Below are 20,165 nucleotides of genomic sequence, written 5' to 3' on the forward strand. Positions count from 1 at the left end.
ATACATCGTTTAGTAGTAATTTTGAAGTTGGAAGGATTTCTGCATAAACTGTTAAGTAGTCATTAGTTAGGAAGAATGTTTTAGAGAGGCTAAAATTGAGTATAATGCTAAGAGCTGTAGATGGAATTTCTGTCCCACTTGGTCCCACAGACATTCAGCCTCAAACACGCTGAGACTTACATTAATTATAAAGTGTTTTGCCAATGGCTCGGACTTCGTCCTGGCTAGCTCTCTCTTAATTATTAACCCATAACTATTAATCTTTGTTATTTCGACATGGCCGTATCTTACTGGAGAATGCCCAGCATCTTACCTTCCCGGTAGCTACATGGCGTCTCCCTGGTGGCTCCTCTCTTCTTCCTCTTCTCAGAATTCTCCTTGTCTGGTAGCCCCACTTATACTTCATGCCTGGCTAATGGCCAGTCAGCATTTATTCATCAACCAATAAGATATATATATATATGTATATATATACATATTCATAGCATCCAGGACATCCTCCATCATACCTCTGCATGTTCTGATGATTTTTACTTACAACCTCAAGTTTTGCATTTGTGGGCAACAACAGTGACACTTACCTGTTAGTGTATGGAAACTTGTGTGTTGGCAAAATTTTCAGAGTACAATGTAAAGTATATAGGGAGTTCTCAATAAATAGTAGCTGATGCCTGGGGGGGGGGTAGAATGTATGTCTAGGTGTTAGGAATGCAGTTAGATATAGCAGTGAGGAATTTCTGCATTGGCTATTTCTTGATGCTGCTCTAAGGTTCCCCAGTCAGTGATCACATTGAGTACAAATAACCTTTCAGTTTTTCAGTTTGAATTTTCATTTGGTTTTCTATTGTGCTTTTTCATTTGTAGTGAATATCTTATTTCATGCTAGGAGGAACATGCCCTAGCAGGGTGAAACTTGTTTTGTTGACTCAAAGTGTCAGTTTTAAAAGAAAGAGAAACCCAGACAAGAACACCTTGTGTCTGTTGAAGCCACTTACATCTTGAACCACATATATTGGTGGTTCTCTACATATTTGCCTAAAACAAAAGTAATTCCAGCTAGCTCTTGTTTAAACCAGAGGTATTTCCTTCTTTTAATGTCAGTGTTGTGATAGGGTCTTTATTAAATTGCTCGGAAGTAAGTTTTAGGTTTCTGGTGGCTTTTCCACCATCTCTTATTGCTACCTTCCCAGTATGCAGAATGATTTATTATATTATATTTATTATATTTTTTCTAATAATTTCGAGAAAAGTGTCCTGTACTTAAGTAGATTGTAATGCAACAAGACTGTCATTTACACATTTTCCTTTTTTCTTTCTTTTTTTTGGTTTTTCTCTGTGGCTTTGGAGGCTGTCCTGGAATAGCTCTTGTAGACAAAACTGGTCTGGAATTCACAGAGATCCACCTGCCTCTGCCTCCTGAGTTGGGATTAAAGGAGTACGCCACCACTGCCTGGCTGGTTTAACGCAGTGGTATAGTTGCTCCTCATTCCCTTATACCAGGAAACTGATCTTGCCTAGATTTTAGGCATCAGGGAATGTGTGGGTTTTTAAAACACTGAAGTATGTGGGAAATACAGATTATTTTTTGTATCATTGAATTCTAGGGAAATTTTTGTCCTTTCTTTGTATTTAATTAGTATGACCCATTTGAGTTATGAGCCATTGTATTGGATTCACCTCTAACATACTAACAAAAAAAAAGACTTTGTTAGTAGCATGCCATTTCGCTGCTTCAAAGCAATAGTTGATTGATGCTACATTTGTGTAGTGGTTGGGTAATTAGCATTTGAAACAGGTCTTGTGCCTTGATAGAGGAAGCCAGAGCAGAGTAAAGCATTCCTAGTTATAAATAGAGCATCTCATAGTTGTGAAATACACATTTCGGTCCAGCTGTTATGGCACACAACTTTAATCCCAGCACTCTAGAGGCAGAAGCAGGTGGATCTCTGAGTGTATGAGGCCTGCTTGGTCTAGACAGTGAGTTCCAGGACAGCCAGGGCTATACAGAGACATTCTCAAAAAAAAAAAAAAAAACCACACATATGGAGATCCCCAATATGTTGTGGTTTTGTTTGTTTTTTGAAGTAAATATCCAGAAGCAAGTGAGATTTACAATGTAACCAGGCTGAGAAATTCTGAAGATTGTATATAAGTGAGGGAATCATGGCATCGGACTGAGTTAGTAAGTAGTAGGTGCAATTCTTATAGACTATGAAAAATTGACACAATAATGGGTCCTAGGCTACAATGAAGACCAGTATAGTGTAAAGTGTAGGATTCGAGGGGCCTGGGCTGCAGGTGAACAGAAGGCCTTCTGATTTTAGAGTTTCAGGTCTTATGGTAAGATTGTTCATTCATTTCAAATTATTATTTTTTTTGCGTGTAAGAGAGATAGAAATAGTTTAGTTTTGTACATTCAGTTTCCAAGTATCATTTTCTACAGTGGCTATCTTTTGACACCTTTGTTAAGAAGTAAGTGGTGTAGTCATATGAGTTTGGGTTCTCTACCTCATTGGTCCTCATGTAAGCTGTTGTTACTGCGGCTCTGGTATAATTTGAGATCAAATGTTGATACTTCTGGCATTCCTTTTTTCTGCTTAGAATTGTTCTGCCTGTTCTGTGCCTTTTGTGTTTCCACATGATCTGTAAGATTGTCTAATCTTGCTTTGTAACGTCATTGGAGCTGGGCAGTGGTGTCACACACCTTAATGTCACAGCACTCAGGAGTCAAAGGCCAGCCTGATCTATAAAGTGAGTTTGAGGCCAGCCAGGGTTAAACATAGAAATCCTGTCTCACAAAAGGAAAACAAAAAACAAAGAATGTCATTGAACTTTGGATGTTAATTATGTCAGATCTTTCAGTAACATTGCCATTTTACCAATTAATTAGTCCAGTCTATAAACATTAGAAGTCTTTCTTCTCATATTTTAATTTTGTGCTTTAATATGTTAATATTTTCATTAAAGAGTTTTCTTGGTTAGGTTTATTCTTAGTACTCCCTCCCCCACTGTAACTGGGATACCCTCCCCCAATAATATTGTTCCAAGTGGATATTGTAATTTGTCATACAGCTGGAGAAATCATTTCTTTTATTTTCTCATATCTCACAAGTGATGGTTCATTCTAGCAGCAGATTGCCCGTCCCTCACAAGAAGAAAAACTAGAAGAAAAAGAAGAGGATAAAGCAGAAAAAATAGAAAAAAAGGAAGAAGAAAAGAAGGAGGATGAAGAAAAAGATGAGAAGGAAGATTCAAAGTGAGTTGAGCAGTTAGATGGTGTTATAGTTACTTTCAGTTCTGAGCCTGCATCTATTACAGATGTGAAACGTGTGTTAAGAGTCCACAGGGACATGTGCTTTGGCTATTAGTTTCTTGGCATGTTGAAGGAATATAATATTTTCGTAAATAGAATGCTTGACTAATGGCCTTATTTGCCAGGCATGTTATTTTATGCATGCCCATGTGTACACTTAGACACTTTTTTTTTTTTTTTTTTTTTTTTTTAAAATGTGAGTTTGTTTTAGAGACAGTGTTTCTCTGTATAGCCCTGGCTATCCTGGAACATTTAAGCCTCTAGCCTCCCCCATCTCCAATCTTTTTTAAAAAATCTTTTTATCTTTGATTTTTTGGGGGGGAGGGTGGCTACTACCCAGCTCCCAGATAAGTCACACACGTAGAGACCTATTATTACTTACAAGTGCCTGGCCTTAGCTTGGCATATTTCTTACCAGCTCTCCTAAATTTAAATTGCCCCGACTACCTTTTGCTCCTCTGGGCTTTCCCCATCCATCCATCCATCCATCCATCCATCCATCCATCCATTTATTTATTTTTCTTCTTTATATCTTCCTCTCACACTTACTCCCCAGGTGGCTGGGTAGCTGTCCCCGACATCCACCTCACCTTGTGCTCTTGCTCCTTCTCTCTCTTTATAGATTTCGTCTTCAATTTATTCTTTTTGCCTTCCAGCCCTGGCTATCCTTTCTTCAGCCTTGCTCTTGACTGACCATTCAACACTTTATTAGATCATCAGGTGTTTTAGACAGGCACAGAATCACAGCTTCACAGAGGCAATCAAATGCAGCATAAACAAAAGCAACACATCTTCACATTGTTAAAAAAATATTCTAGAGTATAAACAAATGTAACACACCTTAAAATAATATTCTATCACATCTCCCCATTTTGTCTAAATCAAAAGTTTTTAACATAGTAAAACTATATTCAACAATAACAGTTATCTTGTAAGAATTACAGTGTTCAGTCCATTTTCATTTAACAAATTCATAGAAAATACATTACCTATCTTATTTTAGTTTATCCAAAGTCCTATACCTAACTTTCTTTCATTATTAAAGATAACTGCAACTATAACTATCTAGTCTTCAACTCCATCCAAGACCCTAGAAGGAATTAATATTGCCTAAATAAACAGGAAGTACATTGCAAGCAACTTCCAAGACTCTAGAATTGTTTTAGGCAGGCAATGAATCACAACTTCACAGAGTTAAATAAATGCAGTATAAACAAAAGTCTAACTTTTGCCACGAAGAAAGTAAATTAACTCCATATGGAGTTTTTGATGCCCATCATCTTCTCTGAAATATATTGTTGCTGCTAGGAGTAGATGTGTCTCATTTTCATAAAAAAACATGTTTTTAAAATATCTTAAATATCATATTTTGTAGATCTCTAAGGTGTTTGAAGACTACCTGTCTATCTAATATGTTTTGACCTTGAAACCATACCTAACATGACTACAAGTTTAATTGTAATAGGTGACTAGCTACTAACTTGTATGTCTTTATTATCCTAAAGATTTTGTAATAATAACTTTTAAGGACTAGAAATTTACATTACATTGTTGTATGAGCTGTATAGGTACAATACCTTAAACAAGAGTAGAAACACAAAAATAACACTAAATTTGTATCAATATAAACAAATCTATACCGATGTAAAATAGTTAAGACTAATACCGATGTAAAATAGTTAAGACTAATAGTTGCTTTTTTGGTTTAAAAGTAAATTCAGTCATCTACTCTTTTATCCTATCATTTTTATATCTCCCCCTTTTTCTTTTCATAAAGAATCCTTTGGTTTTTCAAGACAGGGTTTCTCTGTAGCTTCAGAGGCTGTCCTGAAACTTGTTCTGTAGACTAGGTTGGCCTCGAACTCAAAGAGATCCACCTGCCTCTGCCTCCCGAGTGCTGGGATTAAAGGTGTATGCCACCACCTCCAGGCAGAGATCCTTGAATCTTAATCTTCTTTGTTCAGCTTTTTTCTTGACTATTACCATTGGTAACTCGTAACCAACCCCCCCCCCCCAAATGATAATAAATATCCATAAGCCATATTTTGGGAATGTGTGTGTAGTTCTCTAGACTGTTTCCTGTTGTTTGTGGGCACTGTTATCTTTGGGGGAACATGAGAAAATTGGGATAATAATGAAGTCCCAGCTGGGTAGTCTGTGAGGTTAGACCACCAACAGTCTTGAAGCTGTTATGGATGCTGAATCATTTGGACCATCCGTTTTCATTGGTTACCCTTTTAAAGGTAACCTTCATACCTGCATTAATACAAGTATAGACTGTTCATTGGATTTAAATCAGCAAAAGATTGTTTTTTTTTTTTTTAAACTATGTGCTTGAGCAGGTAAAATATACATCATGTGTCTTTTAGTTCTTTTAGTTTTATTTTTTTATGTTTATAGACAGGATTTTCATGTGGGTCTTTCTCTCAATCAAACCTGATTTTCTTTAACCCAGAGTGAATCCACAGCTTCTCATTTCCTGTGAAAACAGAAGCATAAACTCTAGCCCAACACAACATATCTTTTCACTTAAATTTTGAAGTCAAGATATTTTTTAATATATGTAGATTGGTTTAATCTAGCAGCTTTAATCCAGTGTTTCTTTTAGTAGCCATCTGTTCTTCCTCAGAAGTCAAAAAATTTAAAAACAATACAGTAACATACAGTGTCCAAACTCTTTGTGTATTCTCTATCTTTAAGTAGCTTTTTAAATATTACTTTACTCCTTTTTTAAGAACTTTATTTTAAAACTATATTTTTTAAAGCTAAGTTTGTATATATACTCTTTCCCTTCTTTCCCAAGCTTTTGTACATTTGTAAAATTTTGAAACCTATTTAGAGTTTTTTTTTCCTTTGTCTGAATCTGTCTTTACTGTGCATCTGTAATCCTGTTCTGTTTGCATGAGCAAAACTCCAAAACTTCAATTCATTATGCTGCTGGATCTTGTGCTGGCAGGCAGCAGCTGTGAGAAGATTTCTCAGTACTGCTGCTTAATGTTAATAATAAGTATTTGGCTGATAGCTCAGGCTTATTACTGTGGTGATAAATAATTTTAATTTAATAAAGATTGCCTGAAAGACCAGAGAAGCAAAGCAGCCAGCCACTAGAGGGTTCTTAATCTCTACCAATGCTCAGACCAAAGGGACAATCCATTGAAACTCAGATTGCATCTCCAGATTACACTACTCTCCACCAAGCCTCAGAATTGTAGCTTGCTGTCTGAGATTGCACTGAACTCCTTATATACTCTCTAGTGCTGGGATTAAAGGCCTGTGATCCCACATGCTGAGATGACCTTTGTGTGAGCTGTTTCTCTTTTAGACTGGATCAATTTCGTGTAGCTTAGTGTGGCCTTGAATTAACAGAGATTTATCTGCCTCTGTCTACTGAATCCTTGGATAAAAGGTGTGTACCATCCCCACCTGGCCTCTCTGGCTAGCAGCTACTGGAATTAAAGGTGTGTATCACCACTGCCTGGCTATATGGCTGTGGCTAGCTTTGCATTTTGATCTTCAGTGGCTTTATTAGATCATAACCAATATATCACCACATAATACTAACTCTTACAACTTAAATTAACCCATTTTTCAAAATCCATATATTGGCAAGTGGCTCAGGGCTTTACCTGTCCTCCCGCATACCTTACTCCCTCAGTGTCTCCTGGTGACTCCAGACTCCTCCTTTTACCCGCCTAGCATTCTACTAGTGTGGCTCTCCTGCCTAACCTTGTTTTGTTTAGCTGTTGGCCAGTCTGCTCCTTTATTAAATCAATCACAGTGGCATATTCACACAGTATAAAGGGATGTTCTGTAGATGTTCTTATTTCTGTGTTCTTGTTTTGTAGAAATAATTTATTTTCTTTTTTGTAAAACTGGGAAAAGAAAGCAAATTTATCCATCATTTTGCTGATCAGTTGGTGCCAGTTGTTGGAACTTTTGTATACGGGAGGAGCCTTAGGAGTGATAATATTTCTTCCCGGTGACTGAAGCTGAGCAATTTTAGTTTGGTGCTGTTCATGTGACTGATGTTAGACAAAAGTTCAGTGGTTGTAGATGTCTGTATGTGTTTGTGCATTTAAACAAGCATGTGCACTTGTGTGTAATGACAATGTAGACTGTATCTACAATCCTAATATATTTCCTTTGCTTTATTAGTAGTCAGGGTTTTCTGACCACTCTTAGCATATGATTCGTAGTGTTCTAGAATTAAGAATAAGTTGAATTGACTTTTTATCACTATAAAAAGCACCCCATGAATCTGCTTAGAAATAGAAAAAGTTTTCTTTGGGCTTTCAGTTTTAGAACTGTCAGTCTGATTGATTGATTCTATTAGTTGTTTCACAGACTGGGAAGAAGGGAGGAAATGGGGAAAAGAATTTCTCAAAATTCCTTTTATTCTACCAATGCCGTAAAGACCTCCTCACAGGTTTAGCACCTCTGGACAGTACCCATTTTGACCAAGTCTTTAACACTCAAACTTTTGCAGGATGTTTAAGAGTGGAGACTATGGTTCCTTTCACTTAACTTAGCATAAGTAGAATAATGCATTTTTGAGATTCATCTTGGCTGTTTCATATTTCAGTAGTTTGTGCCTTTAAAAATATTTATTGTACTATTTTTATAGACTTCTCAGAAATACTTCTATTTTTCCTGTTTTTTGTTCTATTTTGTTTTGTCATTTAACACCACATAAGTCCCTTGCATGGTTTTAGAAGAAATCAGTGGCTGGAGAGATGACTTTGTGATTAAGAACACTGGCTGCTCTTTAGAGGACTTAGATTTGATTCTCAGGGCCTATATGGTAGCTCAAATTAATCAAATACATCTTTTTTTTTTTTTTTTTCTCTCTCCTGGAGACAGAGTTTCTCTGTGGCTTTTGAGGCTATCCTGGAACTTGCTCTGTAGACCAGGCTGGCCTCGAACTCACAAAGATCTGCGTGCCTCTGCCTCCTGAGTGCTGGCATTAAAGGTATGCGCCTACAACGCCCAACTCAAATACATCTTCTTAAAGTATATTTTTGTTTGTTTTACTTTTTTTTGTTACAGCTTTTTAAAACTGCCTTAAAGTGATTCTACCCTTTTCTTAAAAATTCTAAGTTATTTAACATGTACTCATAGTTAATAGTATATGGTTCAGGTCTTAGAGAGGATGAAAAAATACATATGTTATGTAGTCTTTTCAATTTGTAAGTAACAGGAGAACACTAGGCAAGATAGAAACAGGATTGAGAAAAGGTTAAAAATACAGATTGAGCAGAACAAGTGCGATGTGTTGGAAGACAGACATGAGTGAGTAGGAAGATAAATAGCTCACAGTTAATGTGGCAGAAAAATCAGTGTGAATTGCTATGCACTGAGAAGTAGGCAGTGATTTCATTAGACTGAAGAAGAGGAGAAAGTGGTAGATTGTCTTTGGATTTATTTGGTAGAGCCTTAGTGAAAGCTTAAGTGTTAGATTTTATTCAGGAGCTGGGTGATCTTGTTTGGGAATAGGTAGGGAGCAAAATTTGTTTTTCATTATCTACTTTTTATTGTGGAGTTTTTTGTTTTGTTTTGTTTTTTTTTTTTCATTTTCTTTTTAACTTTTTGTTTGTTTTGAGATGGGAGTCTCTAAACAGCTATGGCTATCCTGGAACGCTAACTCCAGACTGGCTTCTAACTCCAGAAATCCCTTTGCCTCTGCTTCCTGAATATTGGGATTAAAGGCACGTGCCACCAATGCCTGATGTGTATTTATTTTTTAAAATGGGTGTTAGGTTGTAGCACAGTCTGGGCTTAAGCTAAAGATCTTGAGTCAAGCCTCCAGAGTACTAGATTATGAGAATGTCCAACATGTTCAACTTTGGAGTGGCTAATTGCTATTGCTGAGTTTACTCTTTTTACACTGTGATAGAGTCATTCTTGAAGAATGTGTTTATTAGGAGAGAAGATCTGTAGCTTGATAAACCTCAACAAGTTTTTTACTTGAAGCAGTTGAATTGTAAAAAATAAACAGCATAGTTCACTGATTCTTGTATTTTGAAAAATATTTTTTCATTCTTTGTAAATTTAATACATGCACACTACTCACTCCACTCTAATTTTTTTTAAGATACAAAGTACCTTCACTATTGTATTTTCATATGTAATATGTATCAGCAGTAGTACAGAGAATGGCCTTCAAATACTCAGCTATTTTATAGTAATAATACTATTAATGGTATTCACCATGAATTATATTTACTAAAGTACTTGAGACTATAAACAAACTGTTTATAGACTGAGAGAAGTTTCAACATAATGTGACAAACTTGTATGATGTTCTAGGGAGTGTTACTAATTTCTTCAATTAAATACATTATCACTGTCAGTATTGTACAGCATAGTGAACTGAGGCTCATAAAGGCTCACAGAGGCAGGGTAGCTTCCCCTGTTAATGTCAGAGTTAGTATGTCACAGCTCTCAGAAGAAAGGACTCAGGGAGCCTGATCCAGAAGCAGTTCTGTCAGCCACAGAGTTAGCTTATTCAGAACACTGGATCTGGTTTAATAAAATAATACTGTGGATTATTACTACAGAATAGGCATTTGTCATGAAGATTGTCTGTTTTAATTTCATTTCATATAATAAACTTTTAACAGAATTTAAGCTAAAGCAAAACTCAGTGAAGTCTGCTGCTCCATTTCAAGTCTGGGCTGGTGCTGCTGTCATTTGATATTTTCTTATGAATATCTGGTTTCAATGAACATGAAATATGTTTAAATTTTAAGTTTTTATATGTGATAAAAGTCTTGACATGTCTTGAGAAAGTCAAAGCTATTGAAAATCTCATGTGTTTTTCATTAAAGTTTTAAAAAGAGATTACATAAGTTCATGCATTTTCTATTTAAAAAGCCTTCTTTGCTGTATCTATACTTTTAAATCACAGAAGCTTTCATTTGCTTTTGTTTCTAGAGAAACTGCTAAGGAAAAGGACCGAACAGAAGGCACAACAGAAGAAACTGAGGAGAGAGAGCAGGCCACACCCAGGGGACGAAAGACTGCCAACAGCCAGGGGCGCCGGAAGGGCCGGATCACCAGGTCCATGACAAGTGAAGCTGCAGCTGCCAGTGCTGCCTTGGCCACTGAGGAGCCCCCTCCACCCCTACCGCCTCCACCAGAGCCCAGTTAGTAGAAAAGACGCTTGGACGGAGATGGGGAGGTGGGGGTGGTGTAATCTTTTTTGAGACAGGGCTTCTCTGTATTGTTTTGGAGCCTGTCTTGGAACGCTCTGTAGACCTGGCTGGCCTCGAACTCACAGAGATCCACCTGCCTCTGCCTCCCAAGTGCTGGGATCAAAGATGTGTGCCACCAACACCTGGCTTAGGGTGTAATCTTATCCGTGGTCTTTTTTTGAGTGATAAAGTAGGTCAGGTAGGGCCTGCAGTTTTGATAACTAAGAAATTACTTTTAAGGCTGTTCTTTAATTTATTAAACTTTAAGTAAAATGTTTATTCTTTCATTTATGTATGTGTTTGTGCATATATCTGTGCAAGTGTTGGTGCACATGGGGCATTGATCATGTTAGAAGAAGTTCTAGGACCTTACATGATTGAACCCTGATTGACAGGCTTACAGCACAAGTGCCTTTATCCTCTCTTTAGGAATTTTCTTTTTTAAGATTTAATTATTTTTATTATGTGTGTGGTGTTTGTCTGAGTGTATGTTTGTGCACCATATGCATTCTTGGTGCCTATGGAAGTCAGAAGAGGGAGTTGAGTTCCTTGGAACTAGAGTTAAAGACATTTCTGAGCAGCCATGTGGGTTCTGGGAATTGAACCTAGGTCCTATTTAAAAACAGTGGTCTTACCTTCTGAGCCATCTTTTCAGTCCCTGTTTTATATTTTTTAAGTATTCATAATTTTCATTTTACTTCTTATGACAAGTGTGATGCAGTGGATTCAAACAAATGAGTGAGAAGGAGGATGGAAATGTGCCAGGGCAGGACATGGTGGACTCTGCTTTCTCTTGGACTATATCTTTCTTTGCTGCAAAGCAGGGAGCTTGCAGAGTTATTTTCAATAAGTGAGTGATCTGATTGGGTTATATGGAAAGATGACTCTGGTGGCACACGAAGGAAAAAGCTCCGTGTTCTTTTATCCGTGCAGTAGAGGGGAGGGGAGGAGATTTGCTAAGCTAGAGGTAGACTTTCTTTCACCAAGCATGTGGTTGTTAATTTTATACAAGATAAATAAGTTATCAATTACATGGTTTTTGAATGAATGGTTCAGTTATGATTTCTGAATTTTTTCTTTATTTCAGTTTCTACTGAGCCTGTTGAGACCTCACGATGGACTGAAGAAGAAATGGAAGTTGCTAAAAAAGGTAATACTTTTTTAAAATTATATGTAGTTTGGCCATGTTTGATATTCATTTACTTATTATTTAGAGAGTAATGAATGCTACATATTCTGCCCCAGAGACAGGGTTTTTCTATAACAGCCTTGGTTGTTGTCAAACTCACAGAGATCTCCCTGTCTCTGCCTCTCAAGTGCTGGGATTAAAGGCATGAGCTACCATGCCAGGCTGAATATTTACATCTTAAAATCATATACAAGCAAAGTTATAAAGCATCTGTTTTAAAATACATTTATTTGAAATTTATGTGCAATAAGTGAGTGGCAGATGCTAAATTTATAAAATTACTAGAAGGGTTTGCACTTTGCTCTCACCCCATCATCAGTGTTCCAATTAAGTATGTAGGTCATAGCTGACTTGTAGAGTTATCTGTTTTCATGGAAATATTTCTAGGATTGTTTAGTCACCACCTATTTTCAACTCTTGTTATGCAAATTTTGCTAGTGATCTTAGCTATCTTTTAGTTGTCCTCTTTCTCTCTCTCTCTCTCTCTCTCTCTCTGTGTATGTGTGTGTGTGTGTGTGTGTGTGTGTGTGTGTGTGTGTATGTTTGTTGGCATGTGAGTGCATATGTACATGTGGAGGCTAGAGGCCATCCTTGGGTGTTGTTTCTCAGGAGCTGTATGTCTTGTTTAAAAGTTTTAAATTTCTTTTATTAATGTTAACACACACGTACACACACGTATGCATTTATGATGAGGATGGATGGCTGTTACAGTGTGTATGTTGAGGTCAGAGGACAACTTCCTGGAGTTTGCTCTTTCCTTCCATCTTTTCCATGGATTGAATGATAGGAGATGTCATTCTGTATATATGTTTCTCGTATTGGTTAATGAATAAAGCACCGCTGGCCAATAGGAAAGCAAGATAGGTGGGATTAGGAGACAAAGAGGATTCGAGGAGGAGGTAGGAGGAGTTTCAAGATGTAGGACCAACAGGGTAGAATTCCAGACCCTCTCTCTGGTAAGCCAAGACCAAGTGGAAACATTTAGATGAATAGAAATGGGTTAATATTTAAGACAGAGCTAGCCAATAAGAAGTACTAGTAACAGGCCAATAGCATTATATTTAATATAGCATCTCTGTGTGTTATTTGAGGCTGGCACAGCAGAGGGTCCTGGCTGGCTGGGAAAAAAATACTTGTAACAAAAGTTGAACATAGTTTTTAAAGCTTATGGTCCCAGCTCTTTACCAGCTGAGCTGTCTCTTCAGCCTATCTATCTGAGAGTCACCATTTATGACTTGTATGACTATCTAGTGATCCTCAAGGATTGTACTGGCTCTTCTTCCCAATTTCTGGTATTATAAACATTTGCCATCAGAACCAGCTTATTTATTTTTGTTGTTGTTATTCATGTGTACCCACATGTGCACATGTATGGGGTGGGGGTCGGAGAACAATTTGTTTTGCACTCAATTCTCTTGTTGGTTTTGAAGCAATCTCCCTTGTTTATGTTGCTGTGTTTCTTATGCAGGCTTTCTGGCCCATAAGTTGCTTTTCTTCTCTGTCTTTCAACTCTCTTTAGGAGTCCTGGAATTAAAGATGTGTGCCATCACATCTAGCTTTTTATATGAGTTCTAGATAATTGATCTCAGATTGTCAGGCCTACGTGATGAGCAGTTTTATCAGCTGAGCTACTTCCATAGCCCATACCCACACTTTTGTGTGGTTGCCAGGATTTGCTTGTGCTACAAATACTTCTGATGGAGTTATTCTCCCAGCCCCTTCTTTTCTTTTCTTCTTCTTCTTCTTTTTTTTTTTTAACGTTGCTTGTTTGTTTGGTTGATTTCGAAACAACATATCATATAGCCTCAAACTTAGCGTTGAACTTTTGGTCCTTTTGCCTCAGCCTCCAAATATTGGAATTACAAGTGTATACCACCATACCTGGCTGATTCCAGTTTTCATTATAAAAGGAGCTATTTACATTAATCTTCAAAACTAGTGTTTATCTCTTCATTAGAGATATAATTTTATATAGCTCTCAGTATATTTACATATTAAATTACATATGTGTTGAGCCTAGGGCCTCATGTGTGGTAGTTAAATGATTTACTCCTGAATTCCTTGCCCAAGCCACCATTCATGGTAAATCTTTAAAAAGGTGTTTGTGCATTAACTAATGACAAATTTTGTTTGCATGTTTCATATACATGAAAAATTTATATGATTATTTTCTTTAAGGATCTTGTAGTGCCAGTGTCTCAGTTTATAAGTATCTGAGCTGTTACAGTACATCCAGCTTTATCTTTATTCCTTTGGGAGATCTATGTGAGGGACAAAATTTAGTTTCTCTTAAGCAAGCATGTGTTAAATTTGGGGCAATAAGGAAATACAAGTGAGTTTAATGCCAGCAAGTATCGACATATATTAATAAATAACTGAAGGTAAATTTTCAGTGTTATTGGTTTAACTTCAGTATTTTATAAGTTGCTTTAATATTTCTCTTGATTGTTTAAACTGGTGACTAATCACTTAATGTTTTATCTGTTTTGTAACATGCAGGCCTAGTAGAACATGGTCGTAACTGGGCAGCAATTGCCAAAATGGTGGGAACTAAAAGTGAAGCCCAGTGTAAAAACTTCTATTTTAATTATAAAAGGCGGCACAATCTTGACAACCTCTTGCAGCAACATAAACAGAAAGTGAGTAGGATAGTAGTGGTAAGTCTTCTGCTTATCAGTTTTTACTTAAAAAATAGTTTGATCACCAGAAGCCACTTGGTAGAAGCACCAAAAATAATTTGTTGTATAATGCTTTAATGTTTATTGTACCATTAATAAGATCAGACATTGAAAATTACTTAAGCCTGGTATGGTGGCACATGCCTTTAACCCTGCCACTCTGGAGGTGGAAGCAAGCGGATCTCTTAAGTTTGAGGCCATCCTTCCTGGTCTACAGAGCGACTCCTAGGACAGCTAGAGCTAGGCAGGGAAACCCTGTTTCAAAAAACCAAATGAAGTAACAAGTGACTTAAATACCTTAAAGCAGAATTTTAATTGAATATGAATAAAAATATTTTCATAGATTCTTAGTAGAAATAGTTTTAAAGACTATAGTAGGGATACATTCAGTGTATACATTTAGGTTTTCAAAAGTAGGATGTATAACTACATGAAGCTAAGCAAGACCTCATAGGTGTGCACACAAAAATTTTAACTATATGTCTACTTATCTAAAAGACTTAAAAAAAATTTACTAGTCAGTATATTTAGAATGTCTGACTATTTTGGAATTTTGAGAAGTCAGGTTTTCAAATACAATTTTTTCTCTTCTACTTGTAATGTTTGTGTTATCCATGTTAGAAAGTTAATTTTATTGGAAAACTAAATAGTATCTGTACTGAAGGAGGTATAAAGTTTGTATTTTTCAAAATTGTTCAGATAAAACTTTTTGTAGAGTATAGGGGTTGAAGCATGTTCTCTTAGGGTAGCCCAGATTGGCCTTAAACTTGAACACCTTGTCTCCACCTCCAAAATGCTGAAATGCAGTCGTCAGTGTGATTCATTGGTAATTTTTGATAGTTTTCATTAAAGTCATGCATTGCTCAAAAGGCCAGTTTTTGGTTGACAGGTACTGCCTACATTTAAAGCACAGATTTTTGTCACACCCACAGACTTCTTGACCACTGTGTGTGTCTGTTAGAATTCTGTATTGTTTCATGAATGAAATGTTCTTTTTTTTCCCCCCCTTTTGGTGATTTAACCTATAATAATTGAATTACTATTTTGTACCTGTAGGCTTCACGAAAACCTCGAGAGGAACGAGATGTCTCTCAATGTGAGAGCGTTGCTTCCACGGTTTCTGCTCAGGAGGATGAAGATATTGAAGCCTCCAATGAAGAGGAAAACCCAGAAGATAGTGAAGGTATCTCAGAACATTAAACTGTGCTGGCACTTCTCTTAGTCAAATATGAAATTATAGTTTAGTTGTTGTGTAGGAATTGTGTCACTGAGGAAATAGTGTTTCAGTGCATTTTTGGCCTAGGTTTGAAAACAGTACATTTATTCATTTGGTCAGTAGGTATTTATTTCTGTGTACTTAAGATTGTACAGGTGGTACACCCAGTAGAGCTTGACAGTGATCCTCCTGCTCCCGATACTAAGTCTTTGCATGCGTCTGTTTGTGTCATTGCCAAATTTATTTACTCAGTTGTTACCGTAAGTTAATATTTCTTTTATTTTACTGCCTTGAGGTTGCTTTTTTTTTTTTTTTCCTTCATGTTTTAAGGTTTACATATCATACTTAACATTTTCATGCTTCAAGTCTGAATTGCTTAAAACTGAGCAGAAATAATACCCATCAAAGAAACCAAGGGGCCGTTGCAGAAGTAGATCGACCCAGCTCCCTGAAATGTGGAAATTGGATGTTTGCTAGTTATTAGAAAAAGGCACAAATCATATATTTCAGTTCATATTGCTATTCACCATTCTATGTAAATTTCCTTTGTAAGTTGAGTGTTTCTGCTGTGAGGATTCTTAGACTATTATATGGTATATGCCCACTTGATTTCCTTTTTGTTTTGTTTTTAATTAAACTGTGTATAGCTAGAGTTGTTGGTATTTTCCGCGTCGGCTCTTAATATTTTATATAAGCTTAGGAAGCTCTGTACATTAGTTTTAGAAATACTGAATTTGTTTATTTTTTTCCTATGTCATTATTGTTTTTTAACCTTAAAACTGTAAATGTGAAATGAGTTAGTTTTTACAGCAAGTCAACTTTTTCTCATCAGCTTTTTTTTTTTTTTTTTTTTTTTTTTTTTTTTTTTGGTGAATAATGGGGCAATTAATATCAGTGTAAAGAGAGCACTGAAGCAATGTCACCATTAGAGGAGGTCTGAGAGTCAGGACTGAGAATGGCACAGGGCAACTTACTCTTAGATTCTTGTTTTATTTCCTTAGTTTTAAAAAAGAAAGGTTTGTTTAGCTTGTGTTTGGTGAAGTAGTACTAGCTGGTTTTCTGTGATTTGGAAGGTGATATCTGAGAAAGGACACATATTGGAGTCTTTTATTGTTTTTAGGATAAGTAATTTATTAACTTTCCTCACTGTATAATTGAAACTAAAGGTTAAGTCAGACTTTTTGGTAGCTTTTCATCATTTTGTTATCTGACTTTTGGCAATTGCTGCATTTATTAAGCTGAACTCTAGCTCAAGCATGTACCTTTTAATAGTTTCACTTTTGTACCTAAAATGTACTTCAAAGTTGATGTCTAGCGTAAATACTACAGTCCCACCAACAGGCTACTCTTTCTCACCATCTTTTGCTGTGTCATTACTTGTCTAAAATTCTCTTATCCCCCATAAAATCCATCAACAAATAGTCCCATTCTGATTTACATCTAATCTGAACATGCAGTCAGGCCTCCTTATTCTCATTGCTGGCCTATTCTCTGTGATAATTTCTTGCTTGAGTTTTTTGGTTCTTTTGATTGCATTCTGGTTTTTTGTTTGTTTGTTTTCTACCTAGAAGCTGGGTTTCTCCTTGTACTGAACTTAATCTCTATTCCAAAGTCTGAAACACTTTTCCAATTCCTTAAGAATAAAAACCTAAGGCTTTCTTGGTAACTGATAGGACTATATGAGTTTATTATTGTGCCTCTTCGTGGATTGCATTTGTTTGGTCTCTGCTTCAACCACACTGTTGGACTGTTGTTTCTGAGCAAAATAACCCCATCCTGAGCGTTGACACTTTCTGTAAGCTGTACATGAATTCTCCCAGATCTACCAGAGTTCTCTTTTTCCCATCCTTTAGGATCCTTTTCAGGACATTTCTTATTCTTTATAGTCTTCCCTCTCTCTGCTTATTTGGTTTATACAATCATCGTATCTATGATCTTGTAGTATATTTGAATTATTTATCAGTGTTTATTTCACACTAGAATTTAGGCTCCATGAGAGAATGTACAATTTGTGTAGGTTAAAGAGATGGCTCAATGGTTAAGAACACTTTGTGCCCTTAACAGAAGAACCAAATTTGGTTCATAGCACCCACATGGTGGCTCTCATATTATCTTTAGTAACTCCAGTTCTAGGGGATCTAATGTACACTTCTGCCCTCCTCAAGCATGAGGTATATACACCAAAACAGGCAAAACACACATACAAAGAAGAGAAAAGGAAAAAAATTTAAAAATATATTACTTGATTTATGTTCAGTACTGTGTCTCCAATACCTTAACAACTCTGCACATATATATTTGGATAAATGAAAAACTGAATTTCTAGTTTTAAAAAAGTTCTGTGTTAAAAATGTTTATTCATAGATGGTCATATAATATTCAGTTTTCCATTCCAACAGTATAATTTTTGTTCTAGTTAATGTTTCTATTGCAGTGATTAAACAGAATGACCAAAAGCAACTTGAGAAGTAAAAGGTTTATTTAATCTTAATTATAACTCTCAGCTCATACTCTGTCACTGATGGAAGTCAAGGCAGGAACTCAAGATACGAACTGGAGGTAGAAACTGAATCAGAAGCCCTGGAGAAGTGCTCTTTATAGGACTACTCAGGTTAAATGTGTAGAAGTTGCTTCTGCTCCCTAAGATCGCATGTCTAGGGATGGCACACCCACAGTGAGTTAGGCCCTCCCATCAAGAAAATGCCTCATAGGCATGTCTATAGGCCAGTCTTAGGGTGGCAGTTTCCTCAATTTGTGGTTCCTTCTTTTCAGATGTTTCTAGTTTGTGTCAGACAAAAAACAAAAACCCCAACCTGGACAAACTGCATGGCTTCAAAGTGAACCTGTTTTTCTAAAGTTATTTCTGTGTGTTTTTATATATCTTGTCTTTTGTTAACTTTTTAACATTAAAAAAAAAAAAATCTTCCGCTAGAATGTGTCATTCATAGAACATTTTTGTTTAGTTTTGTTTAGTTTTGTTATTCCATCTTTTCTTTGCCTTTAAAATAAACCATTTTTTTTTAAGGCAACTAAATGAGTTTTTACTTTCAATTTCAGAAGATCCAAGACAATTTGATCTTTCACTTTTAAACCTTTAGAGCATGTTAGCTTCACCAGAAGCTGTCCTTATTTCCCTGACGTCAACCACAGGAGTCAAGTTCATCCTAAACAAGCATGGTTTCTGTCACCACCTGAAACCTGTTTATTATCAGATTTTTATGCTGTATCATTATCTTTAAGGTGCTGAAAATAGTTCTGATACAGAAAGTGCTCCCTCTCCTTCACCAGTTGAAGCTGCCAAGCCCAGTGAAGACAGCAGTGCAAACGCTGCTTCTCGAGGAAACACCGAATCTGTGGCTGAGCTTGAGGCCACCACTGACCCTGCACCCTGTGCATCTCCCTCTTCAGCAGTTCCAAGCACAAAACCAGCTGAAAGTGAAATCATGGAGGCCCCGGAGACAGCAGAGCCGATGGATGTAGACCGTGAGGAGTGTGGTGCTGAAGCCAGTTCTGTCCTTGATCCGCCAGCCGCTCCCAAAGCCGACTCTGTGGATGCAGAAATGCGGGTGTCAGAAAACACTTCGTCGAAAGGTGAAGGAGATGCCAAAGAAAGAGACTTGGAGAGCACCAGCGAGAAGACAGAGGCTAGAGATGAAGAAGACTTGGTGGTGGCTGAGCAGTTGAACATCCAGAGGCCTGAGCCACAGTCTGACAACGACTCCAGTGCCACATGCAGTGCTGATGAGGATGTGGATGGAGATCCTGAGAGGCAGAGGTGAGGCTGGACCGTGTTTCCTCTCTGCTTGCTGAACCACAGTTCTGGCCGTAGAGATGGCTGCTGTACAGATATTGGCAAGCTCCAAGCAATTGTATGTGTGTGTTTACATAGTGCAAGTGATAAATATCTTCTGTATCTGCATTGTTAAAACATGTAGTCTGTGGTAACAGGGGAGGGGGTGGTTTTCAGCCAATGGAGTTGTGAATAAAACCACGAGCAAATCATGGTGTCTGAGACTGGCAGCAGTGGTATGTGGGCAAGAAGGTGGAAATGGAGGGCCTTGGCTTTAACTGTGGGTTTGTCTAAGTTGGGTTGGTGTCAAAACGACGTTTGTCTAGCCCAGTGTCGTAGATTAAAGAAAATGCTGTAAAGAGAAATGTCATTCTTAAAATGGTTTAAAATTGTTTTATTACTGTTTTTGAGTTTTGGGGGACAGGCTTTTGTTACAAGGTCAGGTTGGGCCTGCAGTTGCTAAAAAGCTCTGGCTGGCCTTACATTTGTGGTATTCCTTCTTCTGTCTGTCTGTCTCCTAGTACTAGCATTAGAGACATGTCTGTGAGGAATTTCTCTCCCCCTTTCTCTCTCCCTCACTCTCTCTCTCCTTCCCCTTTCTCCCTTCTTCCCCTCTCCTTCCTTCCCTTCCTTTCTTTCATTTTTTTTTTCCCCCTATTGCCGGGGATCAAAGCTAGGATATTGCACATACAGTGTAAGCATTCTCACTGAGTATATCCAGCGCCTGAAAATGGAGACAATAACTTAGTAACCAGTTAGTAGAAGTTACGTTGATTACTTTTGATA

At 37.1% G+C, this 20,165-nt stretch overlaps 1 protein-coding gene across 24 annotated transcripts in view; it reads left to right on the top strand.

The window, feature by feature from the left end:
- Ncor1 (nuclear receptor corepressor 1) overlaps positions 1-20,165 on the top strand; it is a 143,110-nt gene that overhangs the window by 67,529 nt on the left and 55,416 nt on the right. For 11 of the 24 annotated variants that reach the window (XM_051180412.1, XM_051180428.1, XM_051180411.1 and 8 more), the window contains 6 exons: positions 3,129-3,256; positions 10,247-10,458; positions 11,594-11,656; positions 14,195-14,352; positions 15,430-15,556; positions 18,830-19,364. In XM_051180412.1, coding sequence (XP_051036369.1) covers positions 3,129-3,256; positions 10,247-10,458; positions 11,594-11,656; positions 14,195-14,352; positions 15,430-15,556; positions 18,830-19,364 — 1,223 coding nt within the window. The remainder of the gene's footprint in view (positions 1-3,128; positions 3,257-10,246; positions 10,459-11,593; positions 11,657-14,194; positions 14,353-15,429; positions 15,557-18,829; positions 19,365-20,165) is intronic. The other 13 variants (XM_051180422.1, XM_051180430.1, XM_051180436.1 and 10 more) reach the window with 9 other exon arrangements.

This window comes from Phodopus roborovskii, unplaced genomic scaffold (assembly GCF_943737965.1).
Source record: "Phodopus roborovskii unplaced genomic scaffold, PHOROB, whole genome shotgun sequence".
Classification (NCBI taxonomy): domain Eukaryota; kingdom Metazoa; phylum Chordata; class Mammalia; order Rodentia; family Cricetidae; genus Phodopus; species Phodopus roborovskii.